Raw genomic sequence first — 20,642 nt, 5'->3', positions numbered from 1 at the left:
TTTTTTTAGGATTAATAATTTTATAGTTCAAAACATACGCCAAGAAAACTAGGCAAAACCAAGTTTTGACCAAAAAGATGAGCCCAATCTTTCGTAGCACCAGCCAGAAAATGGTTTTTGGAGGATGCGTCCCTGGGGTGTCTCCTCTGTGACCAACTACATCTCCCCCCTTCCCCCCCCCCCCTCCTCACCAAACTTTTGTTTAGCGAAAACGAACAAATCTATTCTCAAATACACCCACCAAACAACTTTTTTTGTTCCGTTTTGCAGGGGAGCTATGAGCTATAAAATAAGACGGAGCTGGGAAGGAATAGAGTACGGAAGAAAAAAATTCAAAAAAATGTGTATTAAAAATTTTAATAGTGTAGTGTCCTTACTTTAAAACAGATTTTAAAAATTCTAGTCAGAAGCTTGAAAATTCTTGTCACGAAAACATGGTGCATCGAACATGCTCTTTTTTCATCAAACTGAAGTCAAGCTTTTAAAATTCCATATAAATTTTTTTTTCGTAAAAAAAAATTTTTTTTTTTTTGAAATTTTGAAAAATAATTCGTAAGTCATTATTTTAGAAATCAAGCGAAAAAGCTTCACAAAACTAGAGCTCCGTGAGCTCCTGAAAAATATAGATATATATTTCAATAATTCAAAATGATTTGTAACATATGCGATTGGAGATGAAAGATCGTTGTGGTGAACAACTATCGGATTTCACTGAGGTAGAGGAAACTTTTTTCTTGTGTTATGTATTTCTCAGGAAATGATGATGTTAAGATGACAGAGATAGACTGGCAGAGAATAGGAAAATTAAATATTTTGAGTTCTAAAAAATTTTTTAAACATGGTGCATCGACCAGATTTGGTGTTAAAAAAAGTGGAGTAGCTCCAGTGGGAAAATTGGTAAAAGTAACTTATATGGTTTCAAAATGACCAAATATCTTATTAAAACTTTTTGAAAAAATTTTGAGAAAAATTTTATTGAAAATCAAAAAGTGGCAATTACTGATTTTTGTAAGATTTTTAATTTTTAACTTATTTTCTTAAGTAAGAATTTACAGAGTATATTTTATAGAACTGAAAAATATACCTTAGCACGACGAATTTATGTTCAATTTGGCATTAACGGAGCAAAAAAACGAGGACAACGAGTCTTGAAATCGGATACTGTAAAAAGGAAGAAAAAAGCAACGGAAAATGGAAAAGATTGTATTTCAAGCGGCTTATTTAGTAGATCATAAGTTAGTTGTGTTTTTTGTAAGGAAAAGTAAGGAAATTTTTAACTTAAGGCTAAACTTTTCGTATAGAATTCAATTACAGTTATTAGAAAATTATGGATATTTTTTAGGAACATAGGTACAAGTGGAAAAAGGGCATAAATGAAAAGATTAACTTTTTGAAAAACTTAATATTTTTTAGTCGAAAATATATAATTTTTGATATTATAATTTAATTTTAGAAAATTAAATTACAAAAATTTGATGCAGTTTATATTTTCTGAACAACTTTTAATGTTCATTTTGTAGCTATTCCCATCAACTGTAAATGACACAATACAGTCCAAAAAGTCCAATTATACCTGTAAAAAAATGAGTAAATTTTTGTATTATTTGTTCAATTTTCCAAAAAAAAAAGGACTGAATTTATTTTGTATTCCCGCCCAAATGAGTGACGTAATTTTCTACACTTTTGCGTTTCCGGCTAAACGAATAGATTTTCCATCGCTTTTTCTTGAATTTATAAATTTTTCAAACATTTTTCCATAAGGAAAACTAACTAACCGATGAGAAAATTGGCATAACTATCAAAAAAAATTGATTAAATATCTACAGTTACAAGTAAATATTATTTTTATTGAACAATGTCTGAAGACAAATTGCGTTGAACGTTAGGAAAAAAATGTCGAAAATGACGTCACTAACTTAGGGAAAATTCAAAAATATTTCAGCATTTCTATTTGTTTTTTGCAAAGTTGAAAAAATCATTATATATAGTTTGAAACATTTTATAATTTTGTTCACAGTTACATTTGCTATATTGGTACTGTATTCTATCATTTTGGGCAAAAAACCCACAGATGGTACCACACATTTTTCTCAGAAAACAAAATTGAAAAATAACCAAAAATTTGGAAAAGTCAAAAAACCACCGTCTTGTTTTCCTACAAAAACTAAGAAAACAACGCAAAACAAAAAGAAAACTAAACCCAAAACTGAAAACCTGAACAATTTCAATTCACCTGCAAAACCGATGATGATTCTTGACGACAAACACAATTACTGCATGGAGGTAAATCATCGATGAATAGGAATCGAACCTCTTTTCCTTTCTCAATTGAGGTTATTTAACCACTCAATCCACGCATGGTTTTTTTTATTCCTTCTTGTCTTCTTTCAACTATTATTCGTCGTTTAATACTTATAATGATGCGGGAGAAGATGGGGGAATTGGGAAGACAGGTGACGTCACTCAAAACTGGAAGATTGGTTTGGGTTTGATCTTTGGAAATTTGTGTGACCAGACACACTTCTGTGAGCTTCCGTAGGTAGAGCTTAAGGGGTTCGAAGACATGGTGCATCGACTGAGAAGTGAAAATATTAATTTTCTATGAGGAAAAAGACAACTTAAAATTAATCTAAAATTGTATACGGCAGCGAACACTTCCTGCTGAATTTTTTTCAGTGCGCCTACTTTGACCTACTTTTAGCTGTCCGGGTAAATTTTGACATTCTGCAAAAAATTTCTAAAATGATCATGTTATGAGTGAAAGTTTGTCAGATTTTTTTTGCAAAAGTACAAATTCAAATAAATGTTTTTTTATGATTTCAGATCGTTATCAAGACATTTTGGGATTTTTTTTTTAATTTTAGATCTCTTCAAAAATTAAAAAATTTCTAATAACCTTGCAGAATATTTGCAATCATTAGTAAAGCTCTAAAAAAATCACTACATCTCTGAAATTCATTCAGAAAATTTTTCCAATTTTCAGGAATTTTAAAATCACAATAAGAAAGTTTTTAAAAATATTATTTTCTGGAAAATGCAGTATTTTTTTGGATGAAGGATGAAAAAGTTTTCAGAATTTTTTCTTGACTTGAAAATTTCCATATAATTTCCAGAACGTTTTGGCAATTTTTAATACTCTACTTACAAGACGACAAAAAACATGGTGCATCAAGGGCACTTTCAAAAAAATTGGTTTTTTTTTTCTGTTTTTTGCTACAAAATGTACTAACTTGTATACTAATTTCAAAAGTAATTTAAATAGCAAACTGAAAAAATGAAAAAAGTGAACTGTACGTGCGGTGTATAAAAACCAATGAATCATCTAGTTTTAATAGTTTTAACGACAGTTATTACGGTTGATGTTAGTGGAAAACTAACTGAAATGTAATGGGTATACGGCCTTTCTACAACATTTAAACCTTTATGGAATGATTTCTGTACAATTTCAGTCACCCTGTAAAAACATATTACCGAAAATTTGAAAAAAAAATTATCTAAAAAATCAAGATATGAATTTCACCTAAAACTATGACATTTTAGCAGTGTATTTTTTGACGTTTTTGTCTCTAAAGATGGTAACTCTCAGGATTTTTTTCACTTTTTTTTAAATACGACAGCGCTACAGTGTTTTTTTTTCCAAAAAGCGGAAAAGACTCAGAAATTGCCGCATTTTGAAAAAAATTGTAACGTTTCACTATGATCTCAGTTTTTAATTGCCGATATAATTTGCATAACTTTTTATCTCACCAAATCACCTTTTTCCAAAAACTAAAAAACTATTAAAAATGACTAATACCTGGTCACTTTACCGCTCAAATGTTGCGAAACACTTTAATCCACCTTTTCCACACAAACAAGTGAACAATACATTGAATCAAAAACGGGTGAGGCGACAAATAAATGAGTCGGTGTGTACTACACACCTGCTGTTCATTTATTACCGGACTGACCCCTTTTGGGGATCGAGTTTTTGGAATTTGAAAAAAAAAGTTTTTTTCTGAAACATAAAAAAATTTAAATATCGAAACCGGTGTCAAAAACTGAATATAAAATTAAAATTGAATGTCCATTAAATTTTTATCTAGGTACGGTGTAAATTTTCCGCAACAAAAATATTCAAAAAAAAATTGAAAACTTCTCCGAAATTAAACATTGTTAATAGTTTTCAAATTTTGCGCTAAAAATCCAAAAAAAAATTCTGTCAAAATAATACTAATTTACACCATAGTATAGAAAAAAACGTTTTTATTGAAAAAAAAAACAGAAAAATATTTAAAAAATAACTTGAAGTTTGCCTCAAAATTCACAAAAAAAATTAAAATATTTTCCAAAATCAAATCAGGATTTTGGACAAACATTTAACAGAAAAATAACTATTTCCCGAAAAAAAAACAAATAAAATTTCTGTTTTTTAAATATTCAACTTGAAAAAAAATATAAATTTACACAGAAACTCAAAAATTCAACTTGATCCTTTTTTGCAAAAATAACTTCAAAAATAAAAATTTGAATTTGTAGCAAATTAAAACAAAAATTTAAAATTTTGAAAAATTGTAAAAAACTTAGAAACATCTTTCAAATTTTCTTATAGGTAAATTAGACCATTACAGTCCATTTTCTAATTTTTTTTTTCAAAAATAAAAATATTCGAAAGCTTTATTCAAAACGAATTTAAATAAAACAACACACATACACACTGAACCTTGAGTTTTGCACAATGTCAAAAGAATGGAGAGTAGCACGGAAATGAATTTAAAATATTGGGAAAAATTATTGTTTGTATCGGATCAATAAATAGAAAAAAATACCAGTAATTTTGTGAAAAAAAATGAAAAAAATAATTATGGGGTTTGAAAAAAAAAGAAAAAAAATTGAAAAAAAAAAAAGAAATATTTCAAAATAATCAAAATTTGTTCTAATTCACACTAGTTAATTTATAATTCACACTTTTTTTACAAATGAGCACCACTTTTTTGGATGAGCAGAACAGGATGAGAAGATGAACACCTAACAGATCACAATCGAAATTTTAGAAAAAATGAAACAGAAAAATAAATCAATAACTTCTATCCATTATGAGATTGGAAGTTATAGAGGGTTGTGCCAAGAGCTGCGAATGGTGGGGGTCTGTACAGGGCTCCAAGGGTATCGTGGTTTGGAGCTTGGTTTGGATCCGGCTGCGGTTGGAGCATCAGTTGGGCGGGCTGGTTGGATTGTTCACGTTGGGGGGCTTGGATGTTCACTCGTTGGAGGTTCTGAAAGTAGAACTTGGTTTTGGAAACCCGGTAGGTGTCGGCTGCTCTACTTATTGGGCCAAAAAAGTTTGACACATTTTTGCCAACATATTTTTTTTCTTATCAAAAATGCGACCCAGAAACCAGCCGCCATAGCTCAGTCGGTTAGAGCGTGGGTCTAATAAGCCCAAGGTCGCAGGTTCGACCCCTGCTGGCGGCAAATATTTTTGGTTCAATACTTTGTGTGTAAAAATTGAAATATGTCGGCCGATATTTATTAATTATAACTGTCTTAAAATTTATCTTCGTGAAAAATGAGTCAAACCACATTTTACACATTAAGTTGCAGCGGCTGACAATTTTTGGTTTTTTTAACTAAACTTCGAAAATGTCGGGCGTATAATTTTTAATCATATAATTTTTTGAATCAGTTATTGCTGTATATTGAAAAATTAGTTGATTGTCTATGAACATTTTTGCAAACATTTTGAGGTGCTTATAAATGTCCCCATCTTTTTTCATGTTGTCTGCCAACACCCTTTGCTTCAATATCAAAAATGCAGCCGGTTGACCAGCCGCCATAGCTCAGTCGGTTAGAGCGTGGGTCTAATAAGCCCAAGGTCGCAGGTTCGACCCCTGCTGGCGGCAAAAATTTTTGCTAGTTTTTTTTTCTGAAATTTTTCTTTAAAAATTTTTCTAAAAGTTTTTGCTGACTTTTAAAATATTTATTTTTAATTTCTATAAATTCATTGTTTTATAAAAATTAAAGATTTGTACATTTGCCTAAATTCAAATTTTTTTTTAATTAACAAGGTTTGAAAATTTCTAAACATTGTTTAAATTTTAGTTTTTGGGAACATTTTGGTATGTAGACCAGAAAAAATGTTATAGTACCCTGAGAATTTTTGTGTTATTTTTTTGACCATTCTCTACAGAATAATTGTTTGAAAAATTTTCGTCACTATAAAAAATGTAGTCTGTTGACCAGCCGCCATAGCTCAGTCGGTTAGAGCGTGGGTCTAATAAGCCCAAGGTCGCAGGTTCGACCCCTGCTGGCGGCAAGTATTTTTGCATTTTTGAAATTATTTTTTTTTTTAATTTTGAAAACCGCCGAGAATTTTCATGGTAAAATTAATATTAAAAAAATTCCACCTACCTTCTGTTGGTCCTGAATCTGTTGCTGCGGCGCGAAAAACTGCGGAGCCGGTGGTGCGGCTCCAAAAGTCGGCAATTGCAAGGCAAATGGACTATTTGGATTGGTAAGTAACGACCTCGTATAGACATCCATTTCAGGTAACTGATTTTGTTGTACAGTCTGAACTCCTTGGAGCCCATAAGATGGCTGTTGGTAGCCGCCTCCATTATTCAACCCGTACCCTCCGAAAATTTGAGGCTGCGGCTGTGGTGGTGGCTGGAAGAATCCAAACTGATGTTGATGTTGGGGTAGTGGAGCAAGTTGAGGTGCCTGTGGTACGCCGAATGGTGGTGGAGCTGGTGGAGCAGGGAATTGGAAGAGATTTGGTTGTGGGAGTCCGAACTGTGGGAAGGGGGGTAGTGGGGCAAAGACGAAGGGGTTTGGTGGCGGAGTTGGTTGGGTGACTGGCTCGACCTGTAAGGAATAATTATTTTATTGGGAAAATTTTGATTTATCGATTTTTTCCACTTCAAAAAAAATTTCGATTTTTGAAAAATCGAAAATTTTCGTTTTTTTTTTTTTTAATTTTTAGGATTTATGACAAACTTCAGTTTTTGTTTTCTTTTAAAAAAATTCGAAAATTATTGATTTTTTTCAGTTTTAGGACAAGATAAAAACATTGGAAATAATATAAAAATTTTTAGAACTTGAAATTTGAGCTTCTAGAAAATTTATGTTAATGCAAAAATTTCCCGGGATATTGACTTTCAAAAAAATCTCAAAAATGTCAATTTTCCAAAATTTTTGAAAATTTCAATTCAAAACAAAAATTCGAAGCATGGGTAATTTTCAAATTTTTGGTTATTTCAAATAACCCTTAAGTTGTAGAATAACATTTTTCGACATTTTTTAAATTGATACCTGGGCCCATGAACCATAACCAAATGCCTTCCAAATTATCTAAAAACCCCCCAAAAAATCATACCTGAACCTGCACTGGAGGTGCGTGTGTAGTTGGCATTACAGTAGTTGTGTGCACAATTCTTGGCTTCGGTGTTAAAATTCTTCTAGTATATGGCTGATGGACTCGCCTCGGTGGAGCTCGAGGCGTTTCTTGCTCTTTGTTATTTTCGGCGGTTGGGCTGGAAGAGGTTGGAGGCTTGAATAGAAAAAATAAATAATTGGAGGACTCACTTGAAGATGGTTGCTCCGAAACTTCCGATAAACGGCTCACGGCTCTTCTTTTCTCCTTCATGGTGTTCAACAAATGGGGAGACAACGCTGGAATTTAATTCTGAGCTATGATAGAGGTGGGCGCAAAGTCTTGCTTTTTATACGTATTTAAAAAATTGTAAGTTTTGATTTTTTTTTAATGGCCCAATTTTTGCCCACTTTTTAGTTTTTTCTAGAACGGAACATCAAAATACCTTACTTCAGAAAAAATTAATTTTAGCTTATTTATGAATCTGGAAACAACTTTGGAGTGATTAAAAAAATTTAATTATTCAAAAAACAATTTTTAAATTTAAAAACTTAAAAAAATGTTTTTAGTTTAACAATTTCAAATTTTTGAAAATTTTGAAACTTTTGAAAATTTTGAATTTTGAAAGCTTCAACAATGTTTGTCTACTCCGACAATTTTACATTTTCAGCTTTCAGAATATTTGAAAAAAAACATTGCCCACACACCGTCGGCTGCACAATTATCTTAAACAACCAAAACTGACTTATTAGTCGATGAGGTCTTTGGCTTCCTTTTGTACGGCCTATTTTTGGAAACTTTTTTTTCTTGTGCCATATGTGGATGGTTTTCATGTCCCATGTTCATTGCGGAATTTGTCGCGTTTCCGAGCACCCGTTGAATTTCTGGCTCTACATCGTCGTCGTCTGAGAATTTTTTTTTGGTCATCGAGCAATTCAAATTTCAATCAATATAATTTTAATGCAAAATTCCAAAAAAAAAAACTCACAGGCAACTTCAAACTCTGGCGGGTCTGGCAGACAGTTCATACGTCGGACGGTGACTTCGAAGTAGGTACTGTAAAATTTTTTGAGCATTTAGTCTCTATATTTTTGGAAGTTTTATGTTTTTGGGAAGTTTATCGTCACCCTATGGCACTTTCTGCTCGTTTTTCTCCATTTTTTTTCGATCATGAAAATGAGCAAAAAGTGTGGTCGATTTACTTTGACGCATTTAACGCTTTTCTCACTTTCCTTTTCTTTTTCCTCAAAAGCCATATAACTTCTAATCTGAACTTTGAATCTAACCAAGTTGACACTAATTACTCTTTCACTTTTACAAAACTTCCCACAGAAAATCCAGCCGTTTTATCTACTAAGATCTTCCAAAAGCAGCCGATTCCCTTTTTTTCTCGAAAAGATTTGTATCTTTTGAACTTTTTAGTTTTAGAAGATAGTAGTTTTAACTGTATAAAAAATTATTTTGGACATGGTGCATCGATTTTTTTTTGCAATCGGAAGTCAGACATAGTGCATCGACTACGATCCTAGGTCCCAAAATCCACCTCCCCCTCTTTCATAACACCAATAATTATCCTTATCATTATCATCACATCATAATTGATGAAATATACGAGGGTGTGACCAACAGTGCGTTATGGAAATTGATAAGAAAGTGATAGAAATCCGGATCATGATTACGTATGCATTATATTTTGGAGATCAACAAAATGCTATGGAATGTGGTTTTTTTTTGAAGAATCCTGGGAATTTTTGAGTTTTCAAGAAGTTCTAAGACTGTTTCAGGGCATATTGTTACATTTACAGTTTTTTTTTTTAATTTGAAAAGAAATTCTAAAAAACTAAAATATCTAGCTTCCTCACTGATCCTTATAAAAACAAGATATCAAACGCCAGAAAAAAAAGATAAAAAAGCTGTTGAAAGACATAAACCTCCCCCGCATTAAACCGTAAAATTGTTATCAGCTTTTGTAAAATGGTGATAAAAAATCGGAAATTACCGTTTCGGATCATCTGGGTCCACAAGCTTCCGCACGTTGGCGATGACGTCGAAGGAGATTTGACGATTGTCACGGACTACTTCTCCACCAGTTACAGCTTCTCCTGGAAAAATTTGGATTTTGCATTGAAAAATGAAAAGAAAAGTTCATGTGGAAATCTACAGTACTCTACAATCATTTCTACTGCAATACTAGTTATAAATCTATAGTGCCCTCAAAGTACTCCTACAGTTTTCCTACCGTACCACTACAGTACTTACAGTATCTACAGTACAGTACAGTAGAACTTCTACAGTATCCCTATAGCAGCTTTACAGTATTTCTATCTTACCATTACAGTACCTCTACCATAAAACTTCCACAGTATCCCTACAGTTGCCCTAAATTATTAATACCGTACGATTACAGTACCTCTACCGTAGAACTTTAACAGTACTTCAACCATATCACTACAGTACCTCTACCGTAGAACTTCAAAAGTACTCCTACCGTATCACTACAGTGCCCTTACCATAGAACTTCCACAGTATTTCTAAAGTAGCCCTACATTATTCCTACCGTACCATTACAGTATTTCTACCATAGAACTTCCACAGTACTCCAACCATATCATTACAGTACCTCTGCCATAGAACTTCCATAGTATCCCTACAGTACTCCTACAGTACCCTTACTATAGTAATGTCACAGTATTCCTACAGTAATCCTATAATGCTACAGTAGCAAAACTACCGTATTCTAGCTGTACTAACAAAACTACAAGTTCCCAACAGTAGCTCTTCAGTCTTACGTCATAGACTAGAAACTACAAAGGCAAAGTTTTTTTAACTTTTTGAAAGTTTTTTGAAATTTTCAAACTACATACCGTCAAACTTTTCCATTGAAATCATTTTTGATTACAAAATTTTAAAAATTTTGAAATTCCCCCAAATCCCTACACAGTTTTCAAGTTAGTTTCCCCCTGCCCTTTCCTAAACCACAGTCATATATCAATTGTCAGAAATGAGTTTTCATCATCCGCTACATCATGACTTTTCACCGCCCCCAATTTGTCACTAGTTTTATGTGGAAATTTGCAAACGGAAATCACCTGCTGAGATGGTGGTGACACCGACATCCTGCGAGAAGCGAAGCCCTTCGAATGTGCAGCATTGGAGGACCAGCCTGGAATAGGAGGAAATTTTAGGATTTATATAGTAAAATAGGTTTATGGGAACAATGTGTACCTCTCACCTGAAAAATTTAAAGCCTAAGCCTTTGATTATGAAAGTTTAAGCTTAAGTCCAAAGCCTTGGACCATGAAAGCCTAAGTCCTGAACTATAGTAGCCTAAGCCTTGGATTGTAGAAGCCTAAGTTTATAAAAGCCTAAGCCAAGGCAAAAATGTACGAGCCCACTTAGACCGCTTAGGCCAAAATTCAAACACAGGCCCAAGCTCAGTCAAAATTTCAGGCTTAGGTTCACGATTCTAACTCTAGTCTATAATTATAAATTCTATTCCACAGACACATTTGTCATATACATATCAACCGATTTTTTTGTCTCATGTCATCCGAACACGACATAATCATCATTTTGATCTTGATCATTGATACGTTTCCCTCTCCAAATTAATTAGTCCATCACGTTGAATTTCAAAAAAAAAAACTTACGGTTGTCTAGGATGATCGATGAAGTCGATGCCACCAACCCATTGGTTCTTTTTGGTGCATGCAAAGTCTGAGAACTCGCCGGGACACTCCTGAAAAGTTTTTAAAGTTTAAGGTTTAAGGTTGTATGGTCTACTTTATACCCCTTCTGGTGACAAGATTACAGGAATTTAGTTTTTAAAAAAGTAATGAATAATATTAAATGGGGCTGGGGGGCAGATAGCTCAGTCGGTAGTGGTGGCCACTAGCAGTCTGGAGGTCACGAGTTCAAGTCCGGCCTCACCCCCTAGGTTCACCCAGCCTCTATTGGGAAGTGGAGCAATCCACGACTGGATTATCGGCCACAGTCCCCGGCTAGGACGTGGCTTAAATCACAGCCCAGAGGGATTACCACCAGGCAGTGTACCTGAATCCCAGATCCGCAGTGCATAGCACTTGAAGAACGGATTGTCCTTTAATCCTTTAATTTAAATCCTTTTTTATACTAAACACGCTTCACAAATTTTTCAATTTTCTAAGAAAGTTTCTTGATGCACCATGAACAAATTTCTCATTTATGACGTCATATGCATGAAGCTTCAAGTTTCTTACAAGTGTACTCAATTTTACCGAAGCTCAGGATGTAGAGCATCATTTTAACCCCCCTCCTTCCAAATCCATTCAATTTCCTTCCGCAGCCGCGCGATTCTGAATGAATCGAGTAGAAATCGAATGGAAAAAGAAATGACCTAATCGAATAAACGTGATACGCGACTGATCTTATCTCCGCCGGATTTCAAAAACTGAGAAAGCTGGGCGCCTCGCTTTTTTTTTGCCGCCACCGCCGCCGCCTTCCCTTTTTCAACAGAGAAAAGAAATGGGAATCGTTTTGTGTATGGGGGGGAGATAATTTGATGATGCTAATTGGGAATATTTGTCATTTTTGGGGTCAAATTAAGAAGGAATTAATTTGGAATGATGGAAAAGTGAAACTTTATTTTAAAAATTCATGTTGAGACTGCCAAAAAAAAATATAAAGAAACTAGGAATTTGATACAACAGTTTTCGAGTAAAAAACACCAAAAAAATACAGTTTTTCTAGCTTGTTCTATAGTACCACTACAGTAGTATTTTGCACAGTTACTCAGTATTTTATGGTACATACCACTACCGTACCACTACAGTAATCCTACAGTATCAGTAGAGCAATTTTTGCTGAACCACTATTTTACTCCGACAGCACCATGTCAGTAACCCTAAGGCACCCGTTCAATAGTTCTACAGTACCACTACAGTAGTTTTACCGTGTTACAATATTTGTAACGTTTCACTACAATAATCTTTTATAAAAAATGATTCTAAATCTACAAATTCAGAACAAGCTTTTCCAGCACCAAAACTCCCCGGCAGGCAAAAAACCCAAAATATACCTCATTTCCCCCTCATTTCCTCTACTTGACCGGTCCTCGAACAAAAAATCCGATCTTTCAAGTGCCCCCTCCACCCCTCTTTTGGTATACTTTCCATATTACCTGCTGTGAAACTACGAGGTAATTAGTCTGAAGGTGTCATTTTAGACCCCCATTTACTTTTTTTCTGTTGTTGTGAATGGAAAGTTAAGTGAAAGAGAGCGAGGGGGGATGAGGGGAGACAGTAAAATTGTTTTTGAAGTTTTTTTGGTTGGGATTTCACCGGGAGTCAGTTCTTCTGGAAAAACTGGATTGTTCATTTTTAATTGAAGATATTGGTATATCCTAAAGGCACGTAGGCACAAGGAAGGCATGCGGAAATTTTGATGCCTACTAGGGCCTACTTAGCCTACATAGCCTACATAGGCCTACTATACTCGGTTTTGTCAAAAACTGTCAACTGTTAAAGTTCAGGGCAAAATAAATTGAGTGTTTTGCATTGGAACAAGGGGATCACAAATTACTTTTTGGCTGGAAAATCTAGTTGTAGCCACTTTCAAAGCAGGGAAAAACTGTATATTTTCAGACATTTTCATATAAAACTTACTATAAAATTGAGCTGATCTCACTTTTGTAGGTACCTTTTTTCAAGACTATCCTATAAATTTCGCTCAAACTTCGGAATTTATAGCCTCAAAAAACTTTTTTAAAAGGATTGGAGGAAGATCCGTTCTTCAAGTGCTATGCACTGCGGATCTGAGAGTCAGGTACACTGCCTGGTGGTGCTCCCACTGGGCTATGATTTAAGCCACATCCTAGCCGGGGACTGTGGCCGATAATTCAGTCGTGGATTGCTCCACTTTCCAATAGAGGCTGGGTGGACCTAGGAATGAGGCCGGACTTGAACTCGTGACCTCCAGATTGGTAACGGCCACCACTACCGACTGCGCTATCCTGCCTAACATTTTTAAAACAGTTTTTGAACTATATTTATATTAAGGCTGAATTTTAGTAACCCTGAATAAACAAAAAATCAATGTAAATTTTCAAACTTATAGCAAATTTTGGGGTACATCGCTGAACCCCTTACTTTTCCCCCTGTACAACTTTTAACGTTTGTGGTTCCTTATTAACCATTATGCTGAGTAACCCGTTTGTATTATGTAGTAAGTGTGAACAATGAGTCATCACGGATTACGTAAAGAACAAGAATATCCGCCGTGTCCCCCTCTCCATATCCATATCTACCTCCTCGCCAACGGCTTCTTCTGACAACAATACGTGTTCTATCTACTTCCTGCCCCCGCCGGCCTGTCAACTTTTTCCTCACATCGTAATATTCACGTCACGGAAGGTGAATGACAAGGCGGGCGGAAGCAAGCAATTAGAAATGTCTACTACCATTTTGGCAACATTTTCCTACTACTCCGAGTCGAACTTTGGTACAAATTGCGCAGTTTTTTTCATCCATCATCGAATCCAATTTACTTCAGCTTAAAAGGGGGGATTAATATGAAGATTGAATTGCGTGACGGGAATTCGTTCGATTTGTTGTCGGAGATGATTGCAGGATTCTGGGATGCTACAAGTGCAAGGGCAGATGAAGGGAAAATGGGAATTCGATGTGGCAAGTGGTGGGAGGAAATGAAGTTTTGAGAATGTTTGGGAAATTGGTGGTTGTAGTGGAAAAGTTTTACAGAACATATAGATCTAATATAAGTAAATTCCAAATTATACGAGAAATTGTATACATGAACATTACAGAACAAAAGTCGAAATGTGCCCCCATCGATGCACCATGTTAAAGGTGGAGTAGCGCAAGTGGGGATTTTGTCTAAATGCACTTATGATGATCCAAAACAACCGAATATCACAAAACACTCCAAAAAACACTCCAAAAATTTTTCTAATTTTTCATAATTTCTGGTCAAAGTTTTGGCAAATTGCCAAAATTCTGAAAAATACGAGCTTTTGAGGAAATTTAAAGAAATGCCGCATGTTTCGACCCCTACCATGTTTTAATACACATAATTTAAACAAAATTAAAACATAAAAAATGTCGAAAAAAACTTTTTTTTTTGGTCGACTTCCAATATTATGAGTGGCAAAAACTGAGTAATTGCCACTTTTTGACAGTAAATAAAAAATTATCAAAAATTTTTTGAAAAGTTTTATCATGATATTTGGTCATTTTGAGACCGAAGGAGTGGTTTTTAACAATTTCCCCACTGGCGCTACTCCACCTTTAAGAATTCAATGAGTATTTCAACGGAACAGTTGGGATGACCTACTACAAACTTCTCGAAAGTTTTGGTTATGTTGAGAAAAACCATGCCGCAAATTTATGTTAGATTTCAAATTTTCCATTATTTCCAAAAACTCACAAGAATACCCCGTAGTTTCTAAGATCATAACCATATGTTTGGTCGATGCACCTAGTTGCAAAATGCATGTGCAGCTAGAATCCAATTCATTATAGTACATTATAAGATCAGTAGAGTCTAGAGATTACCCTGAGCTAGTAAAATATAATATATCAAAAATCGATCCTTGCCTTGATCGATGCACCATGTTCGAAGTTCAGTAGGATCTAGTTCGGGTAAACATCAAGTACACCATAGGTGTTGTTTCTCAGTTTAAGGCCACCGATGCACCATGTTACATAATCTGGTCGGCCTAGTTTGAGTAAAATTCCACAATTCCAGATAATTTGGTATATGTGTATTTGGTATAGTTTGGTATAATTTGGTATAGTGTATGAGGGCGTGAAGAAAAATCAAAAATTCATAAGACAGTAGATCTCAAGTCTCATGAATTTTCACATGGTGCATTAACATCAAGGGTGACTGCATATTTCAGAAACTTTTTCAAACGTTTGCCTAAAAAAATGTCTCCCCCCATTTTTTCCTCTCTTTCTTGACACTCAATCTCGTTTCACGGTGTTTGATCATTTGATTGTAGCCATCCAGCTAGCCAGCCAAAAAAAAAGGCGAGAGGATAATCGGTTTTGTGTCACGCCCATAAAAAATTGTCTCCAACTAAGCGGTTTCGGGATTAAACATTTGCAAGCGTTCCGCTAGATTAGTTAGTTAGCAGGCGAAGAAATCGGGATAGATGTGTCATTTTTTACTTTTTTGGAAAAAAAAAGTCTGACTAGAGTTTTAGGTATGATTGAGCCAAGCTCTCTGGCTCCAGATTTATGTAAGAATTACCAGGGTAATTTGAGTTCTGATTCAGGGCTCCAAGTGGGCCTGATAAGTGGTGACTCCCGGGCTCCGATCTCTCGCGGTAACTAAGATATAGACTTGTTTTCCTTGTACATAGAATGTGAATTAGGGGCCACGTGGTGTCGACCTGTATGACAGGCCTAGCTCCGAGTGGTCAGCTTGACAGTGGCCTAAACCCTGTGCACCATGAGAAGTTGCGACGATTTATGTGAGCTATTGGAGCAAGCTGGCCGCACTTTGAAAATTTTGAAGTTTCTGCTCTGAGCTCAAAATCTGAGCTTAGCGTCACAGTCAAAGAGTTACCGAATTTTCTGGAATTGTGGAATATTTCTCAGACTAGGTCGTCCCGAATATGCGCATCAAAAACTTATCAAACTACTATGAACTATATCCAACTAAATTTTGAACATGGTGCATCGATCAAGTTACAAATTGATTTCTGATTGTATTCATTTACTCAGGGTAATCTATAGACTCCACTGATCTTATAATGTACTATACTGAATTGGATTCTAGTTACACATACATTTTGCAACATGGTGCATCGATCAAGCATATGGTTATGATCTTAGAAAATAACGGGGTGCTCTTGTGAGTTTTTGGAAATAATAGAAAATCTGAAAACTAACTAAAATTTGCGACATGGTTTTTCTCACTAGGGAACCGTCAGAAGGTTATTTTCCAAATTCACTTTGGTAGATCACATCTCCGCGAATAATTGACATTGTTGTAAAGAACAAGTTTGTAGTTGAAAGTTTTTTACCAAAAAATTTTTTGTTTGAGATAAAAGCATTAGAATAGCAATAACAGCATAAAAATAACAGCAACAGTTGCCGCACTTCACGCGCGTTTATCTGAAACAGAAATTTTTTGGTAAAAAACTTTCAATTACAAACTCGTTCAATACAACAATATCAACAACTTTTTAGTTGATGACTTTCCTGTAAAAAAATTATCCGCGGAGATATGAGCCACCAAAGTGAAATTGGAAAATTGGCCCTTCAATGTTTCGTTTAAGTGCTATTTTAGAATTTTTGAGAGCCCGCCGTGAGCTTGGTTCTGGAGTTTTGCCACTAAACATTCACGAGTAACCGTTTTAAGACATGCACTATCGAATGGCATAGATCTCATATGCAAGTCCGATGGGCACCTTCTGACGGTTCCCTAGTCAGCATAACCCAAACTTTATAACTCGATTTATCTTATAATTCACCAGAAACACTTGAGTAAGCATAAGGGCTTTTCTATGAAGATCGAGGAGCCACATAAATTATTTCAGAGGTCACCTGGCCCCGCAGAGAACCAACTACTCAATTTCCGTTAGTATTGATTCTTCAAGTATCTCTTCCCCATCATGTTGCCAGCTAATCAAGATAGCTTTTCTTTTCCACCAGTTATCCGCAAAAGACTTTTCCTTATTGTCTTCTCTCTCTCTCTCTCCCATATTCCTTCCCCCTTTTGTCCCTCGCGCGTGTCGAGTAAAAGGGAACGTGGCGGTTGCGGAGAGACACACTGGTTGGCGGTGTGGGGAGAGAGAGAGAGAGAGTGAAAACACTTGTAATAAAAACACGACAACCAACTGTCTCATTAGCTTCAATCGGCCGGGGGCCATATTCTTCCCACACCAATACAGAGACGTACCAAGTTTCCCACGGGCTGGCAGACGGGGTTAAGGGGTATATGTGTAGGTGAGGGGGGGGGGGGGAAGGGTCGAACGGTTTTGAGAGGGGAAAGTTGGCGTAAAAAAGGAAAGAGATATAGAAAACTGTATTTTTTAACAGGAGAAATCTAGACCGAAGGGTCATGGATAATGAGAACGATTGTGTGGAGTTTGAACGGGTTTTTTGGTGATGTCATTGGAATTGGAACACTAATTTTCAAAAAACAAATTGATATTTAGAAAAATATGGTTAAAGTTTTTCACTATTTTTATAATTTTTTTTTCGAAAAAAATTTGATTGGAGAGAAAAATTGTCTATTGGTTTTTTGTCAGATTTTTAGAAAAAAACCTTTAACATTTTTTTTTCAGATTTTTTGATAAAAATATTTAATCATAAAATGATAAAAATTGATAAAAATAAAAATTTTGATAAAAACTTTTCTAAACATTTCTATAAGACTAGCTAGATAAAAAACTAAGTCTAAAAAGTTTTGCGAAGTTGGAAAAAAAATTATTTTTTGAGTTTTTATGTTCATTTTCCATAACTGAAAAAATTGGCAAATTTTGATAAATTTTCTAAAAAAAAATAAAGTTCTGTAAAATTGGAAAAGTTTGAAATTATTTTACGATTTAAATTTTCAAAAAAATTCTAGCTGGAATAATGCAAATGGCACCAAAAACTTTAAAAAAAAATTCAGTTTTTTTTTGATTTATTCATAATTTTGTTGGTTACAAAACAGTCCAGCAAGTTTTACGAATTTTCAAAAAACCCCAGTCAACCAAGTGATCTCCGTCTTAAATTACACACATAATACATTTCAAAAAACCACCTGCGCATAGAATTATCTTCCAAAAATATCTCAAAATAATAATAAAAATATTTTGTTTTTCCCTATTAATTATGCAGATACCATCACCGTATAGCTTGCGCGAAAATTTTCGGCGAAAAAATTGCGAAATATTTGTGTTTGGGGGATTTAGATTGTGGATAACGGGTTTTGGAATGAGGAATTGGAGATGGAGGAATTGAAAAAAATATATGGAAAAATACGTTGAGAACATTAAAATTCAGTTGATAATTGATCTAGAAAATAAATTTGTAGAAAAAAATTCGAAAAAAATTTCGAAAAAAAATTGTTTTTTCTTCAAAATTTTTCCCTCAGAAACTCACCGCTTTAGGCTTATAACTCTGCGTATAGCTCTTCTTCTGCCTATCACCTTCACGGAAAAATCCATCTTCCTGTCCAGCTGTATTGGCAATGAACACGCTGTCCTCCTCGTCCTCCTGCGGCTCGGCCATACAAGTCGGCTGCGCGCATCCGAGTACCGGGGAGCCTGGAATGGAAAATTGGTTATAATACTAGATTTTATGGTTTGTATAGGGTTTGGAAAAAACTAGAAATTTTGGGAATAACATAAATCGTTCGAAATTTTTTCCAATAAAAAAATCTATTTATAAAAATTTTTGGACTAAATTTTATTCGAAGAAAATTTAGAAAATTCCTGTAAAAATTATAACAAACAACATTGAATTAGAAATTCATAATACGAAAATTAAAAATCGATAATTTTCTGCCTAAAATTTCAAAAAAAAATTAGAATCTTAAAAATTGAATCCTTAAGTTTGAGGATTGGAAGCACCAAAAAAAAAAAAAATTGTTTTCCAGGAATTTACAAAGTTATTAATTCCTGCCTTAATAAAAATTAGTGGGAAATCTTTAAAAAACATTTTTTGAAAAAACTCCTCTGTACTTAGCTCGTATTTTAGATTTTTGGAAAAATATCTGAGAAACTTTTTTTTTTGAATTTGTAGTTAAAGTGGAGGGTTGCAAAATTTATTTTTGGATAAAAAACCAATTTTCTTCAAGATCAAATAAGTCGTAAAGCATTTTATGAATGGTAACACCTTCTATTTGTCAAAGCAAACACAAACCATCAGACAGGATTTCTAAACTGTACGGCACGCCATTTGAACCACAGTACGAGGCACCAAAGGGTTGCAGGAGGGCGAGAACGAGGGCGATTTGGAACGAGAACGCTCGATGGCGCATTCTGCAACTTCTAATGTTTTTTTTGGAAGGGGGGGGGGGGGTGCAACGGAAATAATGAATAATAGAGCGGTGGACAGAGGTGAGACAAGAAAATTAGCTGTGGCTAGACATGGAATGGAAATATGAATTGATGACACTTTTTTTGGTGAAAATTTGCAGAGAAAAAAAATTGAAGAAATCTTTGGTTGTTGGACAGAACTTGGTTTGGACAAGAATTTTAGAATTTGCTAAACACCTGCTTAAAGGTTACAGTTTAGCCAAAAAAGGACAAACTGAAGGTTGGAGCTCGTTTTGGAGCTAGGCTTAGGCTCAGGCTTACGCTGAGTTTTAAGCTTAGGCTTAGGATTTTGATTAGGCTGATGCTGCGGCTTAGGCTTATGTTTAGTCTTCGCTCAGGCTTTAACTCAGACTTAGGCTTATTTTTAGTCTTAGGCCTAGACTTAGGCTGAGGTTTTGGCTTAAACTCAGTTAGGTTTAGGCTTAGGCTTCGGCTTCAGCTTAGACGTAGGCTTATGCTTAGGCTTTGACTTAGATGAAGGTTTAGGCTTAGGCTTAAGCTTAGGCATCGGAACAGACTCAGGCTTAGGTTTAGGCTTTGGCTAAGGCTTAGGCTGAGGCTTAGGCTAAGATTTGAGGTTATTTTCAGGCTTAGGCTTATCTAATTCTCAATTTTTGTTGTTGTCTGAAATTTGAACTATATAATTATATAATTGACCGTTGTACAGGCCTAGAAATTCAGCTCAAACGGTAGTTTTGAATTCTGTGTTCTAGTCTCAAACGTTTGCTGCTTAGTTTGATTTTTCGAGTTTCAGCTGCAAGCATGGGCTTTAGGCTTACACAAAATTTACATTTCAAGCTTTACTCTTTAACTTGAAAATTAAGTTTCAGGCTTAGACAACAGGTGTTCAAGCTTTTCAATCGAGATACCAAAAATGCCAGAAAATTAAAAAGTTTAAAAGATGCTCAAACTTTTTAACTGAATTATTTGAGTATACATAAGCAAAGGATTAGATGAAACAAGAAATGGAATTCATGCTGAAGTAATTATTATATTGTTAGTTTGTTTTTGTAGCAAAAAAAGCCGGAACAAAAATATAAAGAGAAAACTATAAACATTTCAAAAAAGCCGCAAAAAAATTAGCTCCATTGTGGGAAAGAAGAGAGAAGCCGAAAATTGGGAGAAGAATGCAAAAGTGGGCGGAGCGTACAGGGCTTAATCTTGATGACGACGGTTGTGTTGGAAATGGGGGAGGCGGGGGATGGGGAAAGGAAAAGAAAAAGAGACAGGCTGCTGCTGCTGCTACTGTTTCGGGAAGAA

The 20,642-nt window shown here is 34.8% G+C and overlaps 1 protein-coding gene and 6 non-coding genes across 7 annotated transcripts; 3 read left to right on the top strand and 4 right to left on the bottom strand.

The window, feature by feature from the left end:
- Positions 1 to 4,645: 4,645 nt before the first annotated feature.
- On the bottom strand, positions 4,646 to 19,325 carry wrt-9 (WaRThog (hedgehog-like family)). The gene is made up of 11 exons (NM_075897.7): positions 19,207 to 19,325; positions 18,445 to 18,608; positions 11,002 to 11,090; positions 10,441 to 10,514; positions 9,351 to 9,453; positions 8,340 to 8,407; positions 8,097 to 8,256; positions 7,564 to 7,650; positions 7,355 to 7,511; positions 6,391 to 6,843; positions 4,646 to 5,255 (listed from the first exon to the last, which is right to left on the bottom strand). The coding sequence occupies exons 1-11, from the start codon at positions 19,322 to 19,324 to the stop codon at positions 5,067 to 5,069; spliced, it is 1,662 nt and encodes a 553-aa protein (NP_508298.2). The 5' UTR covers position 19,325; the 3' UTR covers positions 4,646 to 5,066.
- On the bottom strand, positions 5,379 to 5,464 carry B0344.5. Its single transcript, NR_070393.1, has one exon. It is a non-coding gene; the product is annotated as an Unclassified non-coding RNA B0344.5 (non-coding RNA).
- Positions 5,381 to 5,454, top strand: B0344.t1. Its single transcript has one exon. It is a non-coding gene; the product is annotated as a tRNA-Ile (tRNA).
- On the bottom strand, positions 5,807 to 5,884 carry B0344.3. Its single transcript, NR_070392.1, has one exon. It is a non-coding gene; the product is annotated as an Unclassified non-coding RNA B0344.3 (non-coding RNA).
- On the top strand, positions 5,809 to 5,882 carry B0344.t2. The gene has a single exon. It is a non-coding gene; the product is annotated as a tRNA-Ile (tRNA).
- Positions 6,220 to 6,296, bottom strand: B0344.4. The gene has a single exon (NR_070391.1). It is a non-coding gene; the product is annotated as an Unclassified non-coding RNA B0344.4 (non-coding RNA).
- B0344.t3 lies at positions 6,222 to 6,295 on the top strand. Its single transcript has one exon. It is a non-coding gene; the product is annotated as a tRNA-Ile (tRNA).
- Positions 19,326 to 20,642: the final 1,317 nt, after the last annotated feature.

This window comes from Caenorhabditis elegans, chromosome X (assembly GCF_000002985.6).
Source record: "Caenorhabditis elegans chromosome X".
Classification (NCBI taxonomy): Eukaryota; Metazoa; Nematoda; class Chromadorea; order Rhabditida; family Rhabditidae; genus Caenorhabditis; species Caenorhabditis elegans.
This window is presented reverse-complemented; position numbering and strand designations above follow the sequence as displayed.